The following is a 22757-nucleotide window of genomic DNA, read 5'->3' on the forward strand; positions in this document are numbered from 1 at the left end:
GTCTTTGATGGATTGTTTGCATGCTCTCTGCGCTTCCCTTCCTTAGGAGGTATAGATTCTAGGAAGAACTTCTGTGTTTCCTTTTGTATCTTTGCCTTGATGGTAGTAGGAACCATTTATATATTATACATATTCTCCTCATGTTCTTCTTTTGTATGCCTTGGCACCCACTTGTCTGTTTTTTCTAAGTTGTACGGCAGCCACTGTCACTTATCCCAGCAGTCACATAGGATGCTTCTCAAAGCTGAGCATCCTATTCCTCATTAAACCATAGTTTAAGGCAAAACTAAGTGCACTATTAGAGGGGCAAAATATATGTATAAAACATGAAGTTTACAACCTATCAGGCTCCTCCGTCCATGGGATTTTCCAGGCAAGAACACTGGAGTGGGGTGCCATTGCCTTCTTTGCTACTCTAGGTACCTTATATAAGTGGGATCATAGGATATTTGACCTTTTGTGTCTTATTTTAACTCAGCATAATGTAGTCAAGGTTCATCCATGTTGTAGGTAATTTGTGTCAGAATTTTTTTTAAGGTGGAATATTTAATTGTATGTGTATACCAAATTTATTCATCCATCAGTGGGCATTTAGATTATTTCCACCTTTTGGCTGGTGTGAATAATGCTGCTCACTGGAAAGGACTCTGATGCTAGAAAGGGTTGGGGGCGGTAGGAGAAGGGGACGACCGAGAATGAAATGGCTGGATGGCATCACCGACTCTGTGGAAATGAGTTTGAGTGAACTCCGGGAGTTGGTGATGGACAGGGAGGCCTGGCGTGCTGTGATTCATGGGGTCGCGGAGAGTCGGACACGACTGAGTGACTGAATTGAACTGAACTGAATAAACATTGGTGTACAAATATCTGTTTAGTTTCTGCTTTTATTTCTGTTGGGTATGTACCCAGAAGTGGAATTGGTAGATTATGTAGTAATTGTACATTTAATTTTGGAGATACTGCCATACCATTTTATATTTCCACCATAATACCATACCATTTTATATGTCCACCAGCAATGTACTAGGGTTCAAATCTTGTTATTTTTTGGTCATTTTTGATAATAGGCATCCTGAAGGGTATGAAGTGGTATCTTTATGTTTTTGATTTGCATTTCCATAGTGATTAGTGATGTTGAGCTTTTATTTGCTCATTGGCCATTTGTATATCTTCTTGGAGATACATCTCTTCAAGTCTGTTGGTGGTTTAGTTGTGGTGGTTTAGTCGCTAAGTTGCGTCCGACTCTTGTGACCCCATGGACGGTAGCCTTCCAGGCTCTTCTGTTCATAGGATTCTCCAGGCAAGAATACTGGAGTGGGTTGCCATTTCCTTCTCCTGGGGATCTTCCCAACCTAGGGATCAAACCCGGGTCTCCTGCATTGCAAGCAGATTCTTTACCAACTGAGCTAAGAGGATAGTCCTTTACTTATTTTTAAATAAGGTTTTTGTTGAGTTCTTTATGTATTCTCAATATTAATTCCTTTGTGAAATGTGTAATTAATTATATGTATTTTAAAGCTGCATAAATGTGTATTTGTTTTGAAGGCCTTATTTCAGTTTTACCGTATTTGTTAGAGTAAATATTACTCTGTAATCCAGCCTTGAAACAGTAGTGGTGTTCCATCGAGTGCTGACTTAGTACCTAGAACTCTTAGGTGCTGTACACTTTTTTTTGGTTTCACTTCATGGCGCACAGGATCCTATTTCCCCAACCAGGGACTGAACATGCATCCCCTGCATTGGAAGTGTGGGTTCCCAGTCGTTGAACCTCCAGAAAATCCCTGGGTCTGTACACTTATGAACCTTTTAAATTCTTGAAAAAATTCTGTACAGAGATACTTTTATCTGTGTTTCGAATTGAGAAAACTGAAACAGAGTGTGTAAGTAACTTCTGCTGCTGCTGCTGCTAAGTCACTTCAGTCGTGTCCTACTCTGTGCGACTCCTTTGCTTTAAAGTTAGGGTGTAAACTTAAACAACCTAACTCCTGAGCCCATGCCCTTACGGTAATACGTGGCTACCTGTCCCATGACCTGTATTTGTGACAGATTGTGTGTGCTCTTATCAGATGACACTTTTCACCTCTTAAATATTGCCTTAAAAGGCAGTGCATAAGATCAAGTGAGATGTCTGAAGGAGTTCTTAGCAAAAATTGAATTCTTGGCAGAAATTAAACAGATGGTTAAGGTTAGGACCTCTTTAAACTTCTTTAAGGTGCATTATATTTTCCTTTATGGATGTGTATGTTTTCCAGAAGGGAGTGAATTTCTTTATTTGGATCTGGCACATTTTTTCCTGTATTATTTCCCCTAGTGAAATTTGTTTACTGAGAACATTTTGTGGGGTAAAATTTTAACTTATATGTTTTTTTCAGTTTTTATTTTAAGCCACCCTTCTTCTAGACTCAATATATGAGTGGCCTTAACTGATGTTTAGATATTGCAATTTTATTTGGCTGTTTACCTAAGCCAAGCCTGGCTAGTAATGAATAAAACATCTGCCAGATTATATATAATACATTCTAGAGCAAAATGGAATTCTTGCTGCTGCTCACCATTATCACTAATACTGATAATTAGTGGGGATGGTGTATATATATGTGTGTATATGTATGTGTGTGTGTTGTTTTATATACACACTTGGGGAGGGGAATGAAAATATGTATCTCAGTTTTTCATTCAAAATTAATGCTTCTGGGGATTCCCTAGCAGTCCAGTGGTGGCAGCATGGCCAAAAAAATAAAAAAATTAATGCTACTAATTGGATAGCTCTTTACTTTGTGTTGTGTCTGTAGGCATGATTGGGAGGTGCTATGTGTAACCAGCAATCCATTCCTAATTACCATGGGTTTTTAAATTTTTTATTAATACAAATGATGCTTTATTGAATATCTTTGTATACAAATTTTTGCATAGTCACATTTGTCTACCTATATAATAAATTTCCAGAATAGAGAGTGCTAGGGATTCAAAGGAATGCACATCTTGAATTACAGTAGATGCTGCCAGATGTCTTCCAAAAAGATTACACAAATTTAAACTCCCAACAGTGCATGAGAGTTCCTATTTCTCCACTTGTACATCAACACTGGGTATAATCTTTAAATCTAAAGCAAGTTGTCATAAGAACATAAGACCTGTGCCAGGAAGGCTGGCCATAGTGTCTCTTATCACCTCCATTGAATGTTTATGTTTGTTGCCACTAGGTTCTGTGGCAATTAATGTTATGCCAGCACCTTGATCAGATTACTGCTTCTCTGATGGTGGCCTTTTTTGTTTTGATATAATTTCAGTTTACAGAAAAATTGCAAATATTAAAAAATATTACAAAGAAGTTCAGCCAGGTACTTCAGTTATTAACATTTTACCACATTTACATTATCCCTCTGTGTAGCTGCACACGCGCACACACACAAACACACTCACACATAAAGTCTTATTTTTCCTGAACCTTTTGAAGGTAAGTAGACATCATTCCCTTTTCTTCCTAAACACTACAGTGTTTCTAAAATAAAGACATTCTCTTATTTAATGCCTGTACAGCTATCAAAACTAGATATTAAAATTTATATGATCCTGTTTTCTAATCTCCCATTTTATGCGGATTTTGTCACTTGTCCAAATAATTTCCTTTTCTAGCAGAAGTAAATTCTGGATAGTCTGTTGTATTCAGTGATCATGTTTCTTCAGTCTCTTCTAATCTGAGCACGTTTCTCATTTTTTTTGTCTTTTACCACCTTGATGCTTTTAAAAGTATAATCTACTTATTTTGTTGACTCTTCCACAATTTAGGTTTGTTATGTTTCCTCTTGTTTAGCTTCAAGTTGTGTTTTTGTCAGTGAAATTACAGAAATGATATGTGCTTTTACCATGTTAGGAGGCATTTGATGTCAGTTTGTCCCTTTCAGTCTTTTGGCGTGAAATTGGAGTAGTTGTCCAGCATCCTACTGCTCTCTCTTGTTGAGGCCATAGATTTTAAGACATATACTTTTCATATAAGGTCTTTATATGTGATGTTAATGGATGCCAGGGTTCTCAACTCAGCGGTGCTGTCTGGGTTGTGAGGCTTATGGCTATCGCAGATTTAACTGGAGCAAATCCCTCTGCAGGTATGAATTTTAGGAAAAGCACCTTTTTCCTAACCTGATGCTAATTTTGGAGATACCTCAAAAGCTCGATGCAGAGAATATAAACGATGGTCTCGGTCATTCCTAGTCTGTATCATTCCACTCTTTCTGCTTCTTTACACAGACTGATGACAGACTAACAAAGTTTGTTGTTGTTTTAATTGAAAAAAAAAGGTAGAATAAAGGGATTTTAAAATTAGGGAAGCAGTGCCTTTCAGCTGTTCTGTGCAGTATACTAGTCAGAAGGGGAGCATGTTTCTTCACCTGATGGGGCCAGCTACAAGTGTGGCATGTCTTTGAAGACTACCCCATAGGATATTTGTTCTAACAGAAAATGTTTAGTAAATGTGATGCTTCAGGAGAATGCGTCACGCCCTGATTGTCTTTTTGGTTGTATCCAAGACCACTAGTTATACCTTGACAGGTTTTGAGCATTATTGCCATTAAATACAGGTCTTAAGAGTAGGTTAAAGTCAAAAATTGAATTGTGACAAGTTGTGGCTTGTCTTGCTCAAAGTTATTTGACTCAATACATAGGCTAGTTTTTAATCATAGATATAGAATGAAGCTTTAGAAATGAAGATGTTGCATATTTACTTGAAATATATTTTTAGATTGTTTCAATATTAGTCTTTTCAATCATATTCAATAAGTATAATGTTTATTTCTAGCTTTTTAAAAAATACATTGATGAACATCTTTATTGAATATACACCATTGTCCATTTGTCTTAATTGTATGTAAGTGCCATAAGGGAAGAGAAGGCAATGGCAAGCCACTCCAGTACTCTTGCCTAGAAAATCCCATGGATGGAGGAGGCTGGTGGGCTGCAGTCCGTGGGGTCGCTAAGGGTCGGACATGACTGAGCGACTTCACTTTCACTTTTCACTTTCACACATTGGAGAAGGAAATGGCAACCCACTCCAGTGTTCTTGCCTGGAGAATCCCAGGGATGGGGGAGCCTGGTGGGCTTCCGTCTATGGGGTCACACAGAGTCGGACACGACTGAAGTGACTTAGCAGCAGCAGCAGCAGCCATAAGGGAATAGATTTTGTGTCTCTTTTGTTCACTGATGTATACCAGGTACCTATACTTGGTACATACTAGGTAAATGAATGAATCTGAAGACAAAAATGGTATGCTACATGTAACCTTTTCTAATTAGCCTCTGCTGTTTTGGTGAGTAAATTGCTCAATAACTTTCTGGTACCTATTGCTTTGTTTTTCATATTATATGTTAGCATAGACTATGGTGATCATGTGTATCATCTATTTGTTTCTTTCTCCTGGTGGAATGATCAGGTATGGATTCTTGAGGGTATCAATCAGGTTTCCTTATTTTCCCTCGTTAAATGCTGTTTCACTATCTTGATCCATGATTCAAAAATTCTAGTACTTTTTTTGAACTGTATACTACTTAGAGAAGATTTGGTATGAAATGAAGCGAAGTGAAGTTGCTCAGTCATGTCCAACTCTTTGTGACCCCATGGACTGTAGCCTACCAGGCTTCTCCGTCCATGGAACTCTCCAAACTCAAGAATATTGGAGTGGGCTGCCATTTCCTTCTCCAGGGGTTCCTCCCGACCCAGGGATCGAACCCAGGTCTCCCATATTGCAGGCAGCAGCTCCACTATCTGAGCCACCAGGGAAGCCTGACAAGTGTATAAAACAAGTGTACTTTTCTCAACTTGCTGTTCATTCAATGTTGTATTTGCATGAAGTTTGACTTAATTAGGAGTTTGGACTGTTTATGCTCTCTCTGATGTTTCTTGATTTTAATAATAATTTATTTTAATCTCATTTCTGCATTAAGCAGAAAACTTGTGAAATTCAAAATAATAGAGGAAATTACTTTCAGTTCTACACCCAAGGGCAGAATAGTTTCCCACATGATTTGAGCTGGTTTTTGCATCTAGAAACTCAAAAGTTCTGATTTCATCACTGGACAATATCCTAGCAGTGTAATTACTAAATTGTTCTATATTCAAAGTTTTTTCTTTTCTTTCCATACCTCACCTTTTGGTTTTTGACTTGATTTTTCTCATGTGAAGCATCTGTTAGCTAGAAAAGGTTTTAAGATGGTGAAGTTTTGATAACTTTATCATGTTTATACTCAATACGTTTGTGGTCATATACTTCCTTAACAGATTGGTTAATATAGAAGAAATGTATCTGTTGTGGGAGAAACAGTATTACATGTCCACCATGAGCAAAAAAGAAGTAAAAGAAGTATGTAAAGTTCAAGTCTTTTCAGTTCAGTTCAGTTCAGTCGCTCAGTCGTGTCCGACTTTGCGACCCCATGAATCACAGGATGCCAGGCCTCCCTGTCCATCACCAACTCCCAGAGTTTACTCAAACTCATGTCCATCGAGTTGGTGATGCCATCCATCCATCTCATTCTTTGTCGTCCCCGTCTCCTCCTGCCCCCAATCCCTCCCAGCATCAGAGTCTTTTCCAGTGAGTCAACTCGTCTCATGAGGTGGCCAAAGTACTGGAGTTTCAGCTTTAGCATCAGTCCTTCCAATGAACACCCAGGATTGATCTCCTCTAGAATGGACTGGTTAGATCTCCTTGCAGTCCAAGGGACTCTCAAGAGTCTTCTCCAACACCACAGTTCAAAAGCATCAATTCTTCGGCGATCAGCTTTCTTCACCGTCCAACTCTCACATCCATACATGACCACTGGAAAAACCATAGCCTTGACTAGACGGACCTTGGTTGACAAAGTAATGTCTCGGCTTTTTAATATGCTATCTAGGTTGGTCATAACTTTCCTTCCAAGGAGTAAGCGTCTTTTAATTTCATGGCTGCAGTGATTTTGGAGCCCAAAAAAATAAAGTCTGACACTGTTTCCACTGTTTCCCCATCTATTTCCCATGAAGTGATGGGACCAGATGCCATGATCTTTGTTTTCTGAATGTTGAGCTTCAAGCCAACCTTTTCACTCTCCTCTTTTCACTTTCATCAAGAGGCTTTTGAGTTCCTCTTCGCTTTCTGCCATAAGGGTGGTGTCATCTGCATATCTAAGGTTATTGATATTTCTCCCAGCAATCTTGATTCCAGCTTGTGCTTCTTCCAGCCCAGCGTTCCTCATGATGTACTCTGCATATAAGTTAAATAAGCAGGGTGACAATATACAGCCTTGACGTACTCCTTTTCCTATTTGGAACCAGTCTGTTGTTCCATGTCCAGTTCTAACTATTGCTTCCTGACCTGCGTACAGGTTTCTCAAGAGGCAGGTCAGGTGGTCTGGGATTCGCATCTCTTTCAGAATTTTCCACAGTTTATTGTGATCCACACAGTCAAAGGCTTTGGCATAGTCAATGAAGCAGAAATAGATGTTTTTCTGGAACTCTCTTGCTTTCTCCATGATCCAGCGGATGTTGGCAATTTGATCTCTGGTTCCTCTGCCCTTTTTAAAACCTGCTTGAACATCTGGAAGTTCACGGTTCACATACTGCTGAAGCCTGGCTTGGAGAATTTTGAGCATGACTTTACTAGCGTGTGGGATGAGTGCAATTGTGCGGTAGTTTGAGCATTCTTTGGCATTGCCTTTCTTTGGAATTGGAATGAAGCCTGATCTTTTCCAGTCCTGTGGCCACTGCTGAGTTTTCCAAAATTGCTGGCATATTGCGTGCAGCACTTTCACAGCATCATCTTACTTGAAAATTCTAGTGGATTGGAGGATATGTGGGAACCTTGAATAGGTAGGAAGTATATTTAGTGATTGATGGAAACTTTTGAAAAATCATCAACACTGCCAGGTGTATGAAAACAGATACAGTTATAATAATATTTTCCCTAACTCTATTTTGAGTAAAAGATCATTGTTATATTAGAAAGGGAAAGCTAGTGAAGTTAAAGTAAAATGAATTTGCTAGCCTAAAATTACACTTATAACATATATACTTTGGACAGTCTGAGCTTTCTTGAGCCATGTGTTATGTGAGCATAACTAACTAATGATGGCACATAGGTTTTGTGTTTTATTTGCCAATCTGAATCTGAGGGAAAAGCATATGGAATGGAAGAGGAAAAGGACATAGGTGTAATCAGCTTTACATAAGCTAACCTTTGCTTGTTACTTGAAAAAACTCCAGAATTATAACTTTTCTTTTAAATATATGACAGGATTTATATTATCATGATTAATCAAAATATGCTTTATATAGTGTACATAAAATTTGAGAAACCTATTCATGCAAATGAGGTATTGACAACCTATAGTATCAGAAAGATCAATTGGGTAGCAGTGATTCTTTGTACAATGAGGAATTAATTAACTCAGTATTTGATAAAATCAAAGGTGTCCCTAAGTAGTGAAGGATTTACGGTTTGTTTCTTTTCTGCATTTTTACTTGTATCATGCACATCTTATGAAAGTGTTCTTACAGAAGTGTGGTCTAAACTTGATTGATGCAATTTATTTCTAGTTTTCAGTTGTCAACACATGTCAGTAGACATCTTGTTTTAAAAATAGATTAAAAGTAAAAATGAAAATTTTGTAGTGTCCTTACTCCCTACTGCACAAGGGAGGAATAGGATTTAATCTTTAAATTATAATCAGTCTCTGAGTAATTGTTATCTGACTTGTCATTTCTGCTGAAAACTGGTTATTTTGATTGTATAATATAAATACTATATCATGAATATTCTTGACTCACTCATGTTTAAAGATGGGCCTTCTTTCTGCAGAAGATAATTCCTGAAGTGTTGTGTATTATACATCAGATCAGTAGAGGAAAGTGGCTCTTGATAAGTATAGGGTGCATATAGTATCTTGGTTGACAGTTTTAAATATGTAGATCTATGAATTTAACTGAATAATTAGAATCTAGTTCAGTTGTGAGCTTCAGAGTTATGCATTGTGAACCTACTAAACACTTTTATGAATTTTCTCAGAAAACTCATTTTCTTTTATTTTTAATAATTAAATTTACTTATTTTTAATTGAAGGATAATTGCTCTAAAATATTATATTGGTTTCTGCCATAGATCAGCATAAATCAGCCGTAGGTATAGCTATGTATACCTGTCTCTCTCTTTTGAACCTTTCTGCCACCTCCCTCTGCATTCCACCCCTCTAGGTTGTTACAGAGCTCTAGTTTGAGTTCCCAGAGTCACACAGCAAATTCCAATTGGCTGTCTATTTTACATACGATAATATATATGTTTCTGTGTTACTGTCTCCATACATCCCACCCTCTCCTTCCTCCCCCCACCACCTGTGTCCATATAGGTCTGTTCTCTGTGTCTCCATTGCTGCCCTTCAAATAGTTTCATAAGTACCATCTTTCTAGATTCCATGTTTATGTGTTGATACATGATGCTTATTTTTCTCTTTCTGGCTTTCATTCTGTTTAATAGGCTCTAGGTTCATCTACCTCCTTAGAACTGACTCAAATGCATTCCTTTTTACGGCTGAGTATATTCCATTCTATACGTGTACCACAGCTTCTTTCTCCATTCATCTGTCAGTGGACATCTAGGTTGCTTCCATGTCCTAGCTATCATAAATACTGCTGCAGTGAACATTGGGGTACTTGTGTCTTTTTTCACTCAGGTTATATGCCTAGTTGTGGGATTGCTGGGTCGTATGGTGGTTTTATTCCTAGTATTTTAAGGAGTTTCCATAGTGACTGTATATACATTCCCACCAACAGTGCAAGAGGGTTCCCTTTTCTCTACACCCTCTCCAGCATTTATTGTTTGTATGTTTTTTGATGATGGCCTTGTGTCCCTTGTGAGGTGATATCTCACTGTAGTTTTGATTTGTATTTCTCTAATGAGCAGTGCTGAGCATCTTTTCATGTATTTATTAGCCATCTGTATGTCTCCTTTGGAGAAATGTCTGTTTAGGTCTTTTGCCCACTTTTTGATTGGGTTGTTTGTTTTTCTGGTATTGAGTTGTATGAACTGCTTGTGTATTTTTGGAAATTAATCCTTTGTCAGTTGTTTCATTTGCTATTATTTTCTCCATTCTGAGGGTTGTCTTTTCACCTTGTTTATAGTTTGCTTTGCCATGCAAAAGCTATTAAGTTTAATTAGGTCTCACTTGTTCATTTATATTTATTTCCATTATTTTAGGAGGTGGGTCATAGAGGGTCTTGCTGGGATTTATGTCATCGAGTGTTCTGCCTGTTTTCCTCTAAGGACTTTACAGTTTCTCGTCTTTCATTGACATCTTTAATCCATTTGAGTTTGTCTTTGCTTATGGTGTTAGGAAGTGTTCCAATTTCATTCTTTTACACGTAATTGTCCAGTTTTCGCAGCATCACTTATTGAAGAGACTATCGTCACATTGTATATATTCTTGCCTCCTTTGTCAAAAGTAACGTACCTATAGGTGCGTGGGTTTATCTCTAGGCTTTCTATCTTCAGGAGACCCATTTTATTACCCTTCTCCCATTCTATTAGATACAGTAACCATTAGGTTTAATGAGATCGGTGGACGTGTGATGGCGTATGCATTAAAGAGAGGATTGAGTTTACAGGCACTTACTGGAGTTTATTATACACTGAAGAAGTGATTTAATCTTAACTGTCGTTTATAAGATTTCTAACCTTCAGATAGCACCCAGATAGAACAGTGCATCATTTTAAAATACTGTTCAAGATCAGTAGGCAAATCTCGTTTTCATGTTTTCTATGGGGGCAGGAGTGATGTTGCACAAGCATACTCTATGATTGTTGACTTCATCTAATGGGTAGTTCCAAAAGAGAATGTAGACAGATATTTGAATCAACATTCAGTTGATTTAATCTGATTTTTAAAGCATTTCAGAGTATCAGAAAACAAAATTTGCTTTTGAATTTTGAGAGCAGTGGATCTTATTAGTTATATATAATAGACCTATGTTAAATTATGTGTTAGATTCCAAAGGATGTGTGATGGTCGGAGCTAATATGGTTAGTAGTATCATGATTCTAACTGAAAAGTTTCATCTCATTTGTTAGCTGTGTCTCTGTAAAATTTTCACCATTTTAAGCTCTTAGATTCTCTCTACATTCTTTGCTTCTCTTTATAAAGTGTGACTCTGTTCTTAAATATATATATGCAAAGAAGTAATTTAAAGATTGTCTTAAACTTTTTGAGTTTTGTAAATATACTAAATCTGACCTAGTGAGGCACTTTTAAATTTTAATCATATGCTGCAATGGTAAATTTAATCAGTCTCAAAAATTAAAAAAGAAAAACAAAAAAAACAACCTTTCCTGTGGAAAGTTTCAGGAATAGATTTTTGCCTTTAATTCCGTAATTGGATTTCACATCATAGATTAGCCAGTGGTTCAGTGTTTTAAAACCTATGTCCTTCAGCAGCCTTGTTGATATTACTATTAAATCATTGTGTTTAAAATAGACCATCCTATAGGATAAAAATCAAAGAGGATTACTTACTATTAATCTTTCTGACAAAAACTTGGGATTATTTACTCATTTTGGGGTGCTGTTTCAATTAAAGCCACAATCAGTATTTTAGGGTTAACTGAAATAACAAAATATTCAAAGGCAATTTCTTATAAACCAGGTTCATAAACAGTGTTATAGAACATTAAATTACTCAACAGCATGAACTACATGGGGTTTTAAGACTTTTGTCATCAAGTTAATAATTGTGTGAAATACCACAAATATAGTAAAAGAACTCTTAAATTAGGCTTCTCAAACCTATAACTCATTATGAACAAGTCACTTAACCTATTTATAACTGCAGCGTGGCTTTAAAAAGAAAGAAAAATTCTATTGATTTTTTTTTTTTTTCTTCAAGTGCTGTGTATTTCTACCATGTCTTTCAGAAGACCTCAGACAGTTCAAGAAAATAAAAGGGTTGAAGTCGAGGAGAGGAGCAAAGCAAAGTCATCACATAAGGATTAGTTTCTTCTTCCTCTTATACTTGTTTATCTTTATTAATATCACACTAAATATCTTTAGTTATTTTGGCTTGACTTTTGTAACTAGAAAACAGTAATAATTACTAACATTTACTAACAATTAATAATTCCAGGCGTTCCAGGTGTTCTGTGTGTCTTCTATATATTAGTTAGCACTTTTAATCCTTCAGCAACTCCTTGAGGTCAGTACAACCACTTTGTCAGCTTTGCAGATGAGGAAGGAAACTGAACTAGAAAGTCAGATAACTTCAGGGCTGCATGGGAAATAAACACTAAATTATAGATTTGAACTCAGCTAATCTTACTCTTGGGCTTCCCTGGTGGCTCAGAGGTTAAAGCTTCTGCCTGGTGTGTGGGAGACCCGGGTTCAATCCCTGGGTTGGGAAGATCCCCTGGAGAAGGAAATGGCAACCCACTGCAGTATTCTTGCCTGGGGAATCCCATGGAGGGAGGAGCCTGGTAGGTTACAGTTCATGGGGTCACAAAGAGTCGGACTGAGTGACTTCACTTTCACTTTCTTTCTTTCAGTCTTACTCTTGGAGTCTCTCTTACCACCCATGCTGTGTTCTAATTCCAGCCTAAATTGTGCTAATCTTTGCTTGTGCTTCTCTGTTTGCCCTCTCCCAAACAATGTTACTGTCTTTCAGTGGTTCTGTGCTAGAATATTTAGCATATTTCTTCCCCCCCCCCCACACCTTGAAACAAACAGAATTATCCAGTTAAGAACTTAGTACCGTAAATGTCAAGCTCAATGTATAGCTTCATTTTTTGTTGTATTCTAATAGAAAACCAAGTAGTAGCAAGTGCAGTTGGCTCTGTGACCAGCCAATAATAGATCCTGTAAACTCTGTTATCTAATGTTTCATTAGCCAGCCACTAAGCACAATCATGCAATAAAATGATCAAAATATTCAAACTACAGGATCCTGTGCACCTTCTGATTCATCAAAAGATGACATTAGAGTCCTGTGTCATTATACTACTAAGTATATGTTAATTCTTTGAAAATTGGTGCTCCATGTGTGGTTGAGATGTTATTAACCAGAGTATGTAATTAATCAGAACAATTCCAATCCTGTTGGATGACACTGAATTACTGAAGAGTTTTGTTACCTTTTATGGAGAACATGAGGAGGAAATGGAGAACAGGTTTTTTTTTTTTCCTTTTGCCAAAAGGCTGATAACCTAAGTGTTATCACACCATTTCATCCTCACAAAGGGACAGCAACATGAGAAATAAACTTTCCTAAAAAGTTCCTAATAATTGAGAACTTGGGAGAAGCTGGGACAGTTCAAGAAAATAAAAGGGTTGAAGTCGAGGAGAGGAGCAAAGCCAAAGTTCCGAGACCTTGACAACTAGGGCAAATGTAAGAAGTCCACATTCATGTCGAAAAATGTGAAGTCTTGCATTTTTTAGAAGAAAATTGGGTTGCATGACCAGACTCAAGGAGTAAGGGCCTAAATACCCTGTGTTGGTCTTGACAGCCCACCAAGCATAAAACACTTTCAGAAAAGTATTGCTGGAGGCAAATATCCTAGGTCTCAGATGGAAAAGAATTATTTCCCATTCCTCAAAGTTCAAAGAAACTTTCTTCAGGCATTCCCAAGAGTCCATTCTTCATCCTCTTCTGCCTTATCTGTACTACAGTATATTTCTTTTTGAAGGGCCATATATTATGAACTAATTAATTAGTCAACATCTAGGCTTAAATCTTAACTTTGCCTGCCACTTAGTTTACTTTGTGACATTGGGCAAGTTGCTTTCTACATCTTTAAAATGTCCCCTCCAGAATTATTTTATAATGGTTAAAAAGGGTTAACAAAAGGTATAACATAATGCTTGCCACATGGTAAACATCTGTGAGATCTATACCCCGTTGGGCTGTGAGGAATTTTTTGAGTGCTGCAGGTTATGTGAGACTAGAAGATCATCTTTTGTAAGGTGTTTCTGGGAAGTACCTGCTATCCTCATCTAATCAGTGTAATACACGCTCAGTGTGTGGATGTGTCAGGCCTACCTAGGGTCTGTTGTTTTGTTTAGAAACAATTTTAAAGTCTGTATTTTGTTACTACTGAGTGTTGGTATTTACTGGAGGATTTCTTTTTACAGTGGTCTTTAGTAGGGTTGAAGTATATATAAGTCGTAAAGGAGGTTTCATGGTACCTAAAATACTGTGGAGTGTGTCATCGAGCCTATTTAATTTTTTTTTCTTATTTCTTCTAGAAAATTTGGTGAGCGGCCTCCACCTAAACGACTCACTAGGTAAGCATTATATTAGTCTTTTACCCAAACATTTTATGACAGTGTTAGATTCTGTCATTTTGGAAACTCTGTTAGGTTTTATTGAAAAGAAGTTGCTCACATAATGGTATCTAGATCATAAGCTTATTTCCACCTTCCCTTCCTTGTATCACCCCCTTTTCTCGCCTGTAAAACAAGATAAGATGATACAGTTCAAAGGGAAAATGAAACCTTTCAAGAGTTAATATTGAGTATTATATAGTTAATGTAACAAGGACTACAGCATGAGGATGGTTTCTTTTATCTAGTTTAATTAGCCAATCAAAATTTGTTGACTGCAACTGGGCTTGAAAGATACTTAAATGCTTTTAGAACGAATTTTAGAACAGATTTTATACATTTTAATGAGACTATAAATATTATACTGTTCTAATTATACAATTTTTACAGTGTGCATTTGAATTACATGTTAAATTTAAAAGTGTTAGTCTTGAAAATACTTTTAAAAATTTCTGATAGCCAGTGATTGTAAAATAAAAAGTAAGATGCTCAGTTCCACAGCTGTAGTCCTGGAGATAATGCTACCCTGCCTTGTTAATATCTTTCAAGAAAATTGTATGCATGTATAAACAGACTTGTCTTTTTTTTTTTTTTCTTTTAAAAGTTTAGCATCATACTCTTAACATTGTTCTGTTAATTGTAGATCTTCTACCTTGCTCTCTTTAGTGTCTTCATAATTTTTCATTGTCTTCCGACCAGTCATTATTTAATTCACACAGATGGCCATTTGGGTCATTTCCACATTGTTGCCATTATTAAAAAAGCTGTTTCACTCAAAGAATGATGGGGACCTGCCAGAAGGACACGCAAAGGGAGCCAGTTTGAAGAGTCTTCTTTTAGCCAATTCATGGACACTTTGGTCATCAAAATAAATAATGACAATAGTAGATCAAAACCCATAAAATAAAATGACAGTTTAGAAGTCTAAGTTCAGTTCAGTCGGTCAGTCGTGTCCGACTCTTTGCGACCCCATGAATCACACACAGCACGCCAGGCCTCCCTGTCCATCACCAGCTCCCGGAGTTCACTCAAACTCATGTCCACAGAGTCGGTGATGCCATCCAGCCATCTCATTCTCTGTCGTCCCCGTCTCCTCCCACCCCCAATCCCTCCTAGCATCAGATTCTTTTCCAGTGAGTCAACTCGTCGCGTGAGGTGGCCAGAGTATTGGAGTTTCAGCTTTAGCATCAGTCCTTCCAATGAATACCCAGGATTGATCTCCTTTAAAATGGACTGGTGGGATCTCCTTGCAGTCCAAGGGACTCTCAAGAGTCTTCTCCAACACCACAGTTCAAAAGCATCAATTCTTCGGCGATCAGCTTTCTTCACAGTCCAACTCTCACATCCATACATGACCACTGGAAAAACCATAGCCTTGACTAGACGGACCTTGGTTGGCACAGTAATGTCTCTGCTTTTTAATATGCTATCTAGGTTGGTCATAACTTTCCTTCTAAGGAGTAGGTGTCTTTTAATTTCATGGCTGCAGTCAGCATCTGCAGTGATTTTGGAGCCCAAAAAAATAAAGTCTGACACTGTTTCCACTGTTTTTCCATCTATTTCCCATGAAGTGATGGGACCAGATGCCATGATCTTTGTTTTCTGAATGTTGAGCTTCAAGCCAAACTTTTCACTCTCCTCTTTCACTTTCATCAAGAGGCTTTTGAGTTCCTCTTCACTTTCTGCCATAAGGGTGGTGTCATCTGCATATCTGAGGTTATTGATATTTCTCCCGGCAATCTTGATTCCAGCTTGTGCTTCTTCCAGCCCAGCGTTCCTCATGATGTACTCTGCATATAAGTTAAATAAGCAGGGTGACAATATACAACCTTGACGTACTCCTTTTCCTATTTGGAACCAGTCTGGTGTTCCATGTCCAGTTCTAACTATTGCTTCCTGACCTTCATACAGGTTTCTCAAGAGGCAGGTCAGGTGGTCTGGTATTCCCATCTCTTTCAGAATGTTCCACAGTCTATTGTGATCCACACAGTCAAAGGCTTTGGCATAGTCAATGAAGCAGAAATAGATGTTTTTCTGGAACTCTCTTGCTTAAAGGAGATAGCTTCCCTTTACAGAAGAATTCCACCTAATAAATGAAGAAGAAATGATGAAACTAGGAAACCACATATTGGCAGCCACTACAGTGATAACTGTTTCAGGCTTACGTCATCAGTGAATGTTTAAACTACTGGTTTAAAGTCTGATGAGAAAGAAAGCTTTTTTATAGTGTCTAAGCATATCTCACAAAGTATGTGTTAACTATATATATATATATATAAAGAGAACAATAGTAACATGACAGGAAATCTGGCAGACACCACCTTAATTAAGTGTTCTAAATTAACATCACCAATAATGGACAAATAAATTCCACATTCATCGTGAAGAATCACAGTATAGCTTTGGTGTGATTCTTGCCAAAAATACATAAGCTTAAATCTAAGCTTAAGGAAACTGTCAGACAGACACAAATGGAAGGACATCCTATAAAGTAAACAGCATTTACTCTTTAAAATGTTTAAGATTATGAAGAATAAAGACTGCAGAGTACAGAGTACCAGAGTAAGGGAACCCCAAAGGTCACAACAGCTAGGTTACACATGACAGACTTAACTAAACTGGACCAGGAACAAATTTTTCTTCTGCTCTAAGGATGGAGTTGCCAAACATTTTCTCTAATGGATCAGATAATGAAAGTTTAGGCTCTTTGGATCACACTGAGTTTGTTGTGACTTTCAGCTCTGTTCTTGTGTACCCAAATCAGCCATAGACAGTATGTAAATGAGTGGTGTGTCCATGTTCCAACTTAGCTTAATTAAAATAACAAACAAAATGGAAGCTATCCTGATTTGGCCTGAGTTTAGAGTTTCTCAACGCTAATTCACACTTCCACCCCCCAGTAAAGGATATTAGAGGGATAATTGGAAACATCTGAATAAAAATCTATTGTGGAAGTATTATATAGTCATAATTGCATGTGATTGTATAAGACAGTGTTTTTTGGCAATAAACAGGTATTTTGGGTAAAGTGGTTTTATGTCTATAATGTGCTCTTAAATGGTTTTAAAAGCATAATATTCAAATATGGTAAAATGTTAACATTTGCTAGTCTGAGGGAAATGGAGATTAGGAATTGTTTGTACTACTATTGTAACTTTATGTCTGAAACTCAAAATTTAAAAATATTTTTAAGGCATATTTCAAATCAAGTGAGTTGGAGAAATGTAACTTACCTCACAGGTCCATGTAAACATATTGTCAATTACTTGTTTTTATATATCTTGAAGAAATTCTAATTGGAATTTGTTTAATTCACGTGATAGGCATTTTGCAATTTAAAATTTATTAGATAAATATTTTCATTTCATTACCAGCAGCAATAGGTTTGAGTGACTCCTAACCATAATACATATTTTGATGAATAAACCAGTTACCTCCATAAAAATAGCAATCAGCACAATGTATAAATACTATAAATAAATAAATGGTAATAATATAAGGAAAGGAGGTTTTTCTTTCCTTAAGTGTATACAATGATATAATTAGGTCCCATCTACTTTATCATGGCTTTCCATTTACCCTTTAAGCAGTTTTCCCTGGTTAGAAAATTTTAGTGGCTTTTAGGACTTCTGCTTCTGGCCAGGATGTAGTAACAGGGACTGGAATTACTCTTCAGCTTGAAACAACTAAAAACCTGGACAAAATATATGAAACAGCAGTTTTCAAGATATTGGACGGCAGGCAAGAAAGAACAGTGACCCTTGAGAGACAGGAGACAAATGAGGTGAGCCCCAGCTTAGTGCCTGGAGAAAGTTTCCAGTGTATGATGTAGGAAGGGGAATCCAGGTGGAGTCTGGTAAGCACCTTGAGTTGTGGAGATGAACTGGGAATGTAAGGAGGCTAATTAAAGTGGTCAGACTTGTTTGGGCAGAGAACTGGAGAGGAAAGAGCTGTGCAGTTTCAGAGATCTTCAGAGGGTGCTCTCTAGTCTTGAGCTGAGTATTGAACAACACCTGTGTGAGTTAACTACCCAAGGCTGGGGGAAGATAAACCTAAAGAATTAGAGGAAAGAATTCCTAGAGCTCTCTCAATTCTATGAATTGTGCCTGTTGCCAGTAGTCAAAGTGCGAAAATAAATCTCATAATTCACAGTGCATCAACTAGAGTATTCAGAAGAGTTTGGTTTCAGTGGTACAAAATTAGGCCTAGACTAAATGCTGCTCTGATTTCACCTAAAAACCTTAAGCAAATTTGAAACATTTTCTAAATAACTTAAAACTAGAACAAAGCTCAAGAATATTTAAAGAACGGAAAAATATCCAGTACTCAGAAAGGTGGTAAAATTAATTGTGTCTTAATGGCAAGCCACTCCAGTACTCTTGCCTAGAAAATCCCACAGATGGAGGAGCCTGGTGGGCTGCAGTCTGTGGGGTCGCTAAGGGTCGGACAAGACTGAGCGACTTCACTTTCACTTTTCACTTTCACACATTGGAGAAGGAAATGGCAACCCACTCCAGTGTTCTTGCCTGGAGAATCCCCGGGAAGGGGGAGCCTGGTGGGCTTGCATCTATGGGGTCACACAGAGTCAGACACGACTGAAGTGACTTAGCAGCAGCAGCAGCAACATATGCTCAAAATAACCAGCCATTAAAAAATGTAGGAAAATGGTTCATAATGAGAAAAATCAGTCAATTAAAACCAACCCAGAAATGACACAAATGATAGAAAAAGGCATTAAGACTGTTAATTAGATTTGTCTTCTTTATGTTTAAGAAGCTAAGATCAGGACTGTACAAAATTTTTGTCAAAGGATAAAATGGTAAATATTTTTGTTTTTGTGGCCTGAACAGCCTCTGTTGTAACTACTCAACTATGTTATAGTGCAAAAGTTGCTAGAGACAATGTCTAAATGAATGGACATTACTGTATACTGGAGTATAACTTTATTTCTACTATAGGTGGTAGGTTGCATTTGGCCTATAGGCTGTAATTGCAGATCCCTGAGCTGGAAGAGAGATTTTAAGTTAAACAAAGGACATGGAAGATTAAAAAAAAGTGGATCCAATTCACATTTGTAGAGATGAAAACTAAACTATTTAAATGAAAAAATACACTTGTGGTATTAATCACAGATACATGCTATTGAAGAAGAGATTAGTAAACTTGAAGGCATACCAATAGAAGCTATCCAAAATGAAGCACACAGAGAAAATGTCTGAAAAAGATCATTAGTGAACTGTATTTTATTTTCAGATGGACAAATACACGTGTTGTTGAAGTCTTTGAAGGGGAAAGAAAGAAAAAGAAACTGAAGTTGCTCAGTCGTGTCTGACTCTGCGACCCCATGGACTGTAGCCTGCCAAGCTCTTCCATCCATGGGATTTTCCGGGATAGAGTATTGGAGTGGGTTGCAAGAGATAATGAGTGAAAATTTTCTAAATTTGGTGAAAACTATAAAATAAAACAACAGTTAAAACTCAGTAAACCCCAAGTGCAAAAACTATTACCTTTTTTTTCTGGAAACACATCATCATCAAACTGCTTAGTTCAGTTCAGTTCAGTCACTCAGTTGTGTCCAACTCTTTGCGACCCCATGAACCATAGCACGCCAGGCCTCCCTGTCCCTCACCAACTCCTGGAGTCCACCCAAACTCATGTCCATCGAGTCGGTGATGCCATCCAGCCATCTCATTCTCTGTCGTCCCCTTCTCCTCCTGCCCTCAATCTTTCCCAGCAGCAGGGTCTTTTCAGGTGAGTCAGCTCTTCGCATCAGGTGGCCAAAGTATTGGAGTTTCAGCTTCAGCATCAGTCCTTCCAATGAATATTCAGGACTGATCTCCTTTAGGATACTGGTTGGATCTCCTTGCAGTCCGAGGGACTCTCAAGAGTCTTCTCCAGCACCACAGTTCAAAAGCATCAGTTCTTTGGCGATCAGCTTTCTTCACAGTCCAACTCTCACATCCATACATGACCACTGGAAAAACCATAGCCTTGACTAGACGGACCTTGCTTGGCACAGTAATGTCTCTGCTTTTTAATATGCTATCAAGGTTGGTCATAACTTTCCTTCCAAGGAGTAAGCGTCTTTTAAGTAACACCATTAAGGACATTCTTTTTTTGCATTTTGCTTGCAATATAAAAGAAGTACACATTTATAAAGGAAAAAAGAGAAGGTTGACAAAGTGATAGTTTAGCCATGTCAAATTATAATGGCATTTGCCATGATTTCATGTTAGTAAAAATATTGATAAAAATTTCTGCTTTTCTATGCATTTAAGCTAAATGTGTTTTAAGTAAGTAAACTCAAAAATAGTTGCTCCATGCTCTTCTTCAGATAATTTTTAATTGGCTTCCATTCAGAATGAATATTTTATAAGGAATTATGGAATGAAATAAAGAATACATAAACTTCAAAACTTATTAAATAGTAACTGCTATAACAGATTATGAGTTTCAGGTTTATTGTTACTTAAAAAAAAATAATTCAGTAATACAAAGTAGTAATTCTGCTGGTAAGGTTCTTACAGCACCTATATTGTTTTCAAATGATGAAATTTCCCTCATTCTTTCTTAAAAAGACATTGGATGATTTTCTCATCTTACTGTTGGAAGGAACAATTTTGGTTTTCTTTAATCTACTTATTTTCAGCCCAGGTGAATTGCCCCACCCCTCTGGTATTTGGCAATATCTGGAGACATTTTTGGTTGTCACAAATGGAGAAAAGGCGCTATTGGCTTCTAATCAGTAGAAGTTAGAGATACTGCTAAACACCCTCCAGTGTACTGCACAGCCCCCTCACAACAGAGAATTGTTTAGCCCAGGATGTCAACAGTGCCTAACCTGAAACCCTGTTCATTTGAAGAAACTCTACTCTGTTTGAGTGAAGAGCATATGGGCTATCACTTCATGGGCTTTACTTTTTAATTGTGTTTCTTTTGAGTATATCACCTTAATTTTTTTTAATGGCTCTTTAAGATACGAAATAGAACTATCAACCTACAATTGCCAGAGAACATAATTTTAATGTTTGATATTCTATTAGCAAACTTTTTTTTCTTGTTGAAGAAGCTATTTGTTAAATTGTTACTACAGAACAACTATTATTAAAGTTTTCAGTTGCTTTTTCAAGGAAAACTGGAGCTGTCTTGCATTCATCATAAACATGTTGAAATCTGTACTTTTTTGTCATGATGATATTGTGAACAGTTACTTCCATTATGAGCGACTAGCATGATAACCAGTTCCTGGGAGGTAATTGTCTCAATAAATCTTTAATGGGAAGATGGATAAAAGTGTATGTAGCCTACCTGTTATGCTTGCGAAAACTCATGCCTTGCAAGTCAGGTGAGACCTGATCCTTTACCTCCTTTTCAAGTTTGCTATTAAACTTAAGTGGAAGTCTTCCAACCTCTACCTCCTGCCCCTTTCCTCCTGCTGTTCTAAGAAAATAATAATAATTGGTAAAGTTTCCTGACCCTTGATATTTGTCAGTTTGTGGGGATACTTAATTTAAAATATTTTTCACAATATGAGCTATTAATGTCATTTTTGTTTTAAACAGGTAAGAAAATCAGGTTTAGTAATTGATAAAAGTTAAGATTCAGACCCCTGTTTCATACCAAAACTGGGCTCATAGCCAGTGCAAAATAGCTAATATTAATTTTGTCTTCCAGGGCCAGACTGCCTAAGTTTGAATCCTGAGACTTCAATGTCATTTTGGAAAGTTACTTAACTGTTCGTCCATTTCTAAAATGTGCCTAATAGTGTGTCTTAGAGGCTTTGCATACTATTTGGGATGACAAGGAGAAAGCCCTGACATCTGACACACTAAGTAATTGCTAAATGATATAATAGAGACTGTAATGCAAGTAGAATTCAGTGTGGGGAAATATATTTGAAATTGCTTCTTAAAAATTTTTTTCAAATGTATTGCAGCTATTCACATTTTATGCCAGTGACTGGACTTCTGTGTCAGTTTTGTCAAGATATTGACCTTCTGGCTTAGCTTTTGTTTCCTTATCTCCCTTGAACACTTTGGTCAGTCATATGACTTAGTGGCGCCTCAGATCCTGTATTATCCTTATCCTTTTCATGCTACACCATTTGTCCACTACCCAGCAGGTTTGAAAATGTGCTGTCTATTCCCTTGGAATGTTAGTGGGAATTGTCACTATCATTTATGAATTTCAACATTAGCCAGTCCTTCAGTACAGATTTTCAGTCATTTACATTGTCAGCGTCTTTCTCCATTCCTTAGAGAGTATTTTCAAATATCAGTAGTACCTATGGCTGCCTTCTGACCTGTTAGGCATCACAGCAGACCCTCATTTTACAAAAATTGGTAAGGCTTTTTGTTAGCTGGTGGCTGATTTCTTGCTAAAGTTAAAGAGACTTACACCTCTGCAGCATCTCACGCTTGATTGTTACCTTCTTTTGA

General features: G+C 37.3%; 1 protein-coding gene across 7 annotated transcripts in view; it reads left to right on the forward strand.

Annotated features, from left to right (window-relative positions):
- The window catches only part of RBPJ (recombination signal binding protein for immunoglobulin kappa J region), a 244134-nt gene that overhangs the window by 186607 nt on the left and 34770 nt on the right, over window positions 1-22757 (forward strand). For all 7 annotated transcript variants that reach the window (XM_055434531.2, XM_055434528.2, XM_055434536.2 and 4 more), the window contains one exon: window positions 14242-14280. In XM_055434531.2, the coding sequence (XP_055290506.1) occupies window positions 14242-14280 (39 nt within the window). The remainder of the gene's footprint in view (window positions 1-14241; window positions 14281-22757) is intronic.

Source organism: Moschus berezovskii, chromosome 5 (assembly GCF_049115385.1).
Source record: "Moschus berezovskii isolate FMDL1 chromosome 5, NW_MosBer_1.0, whole genome shotgun sequence".
In the NCBI taxonomy this organism is placed as follows: domain Eukaryota; kingdom Metazoa; phylum Chordata; class Mammalia; order Artiodactyla; family Moschidae; genus Moschus; species Moschus berezovskii.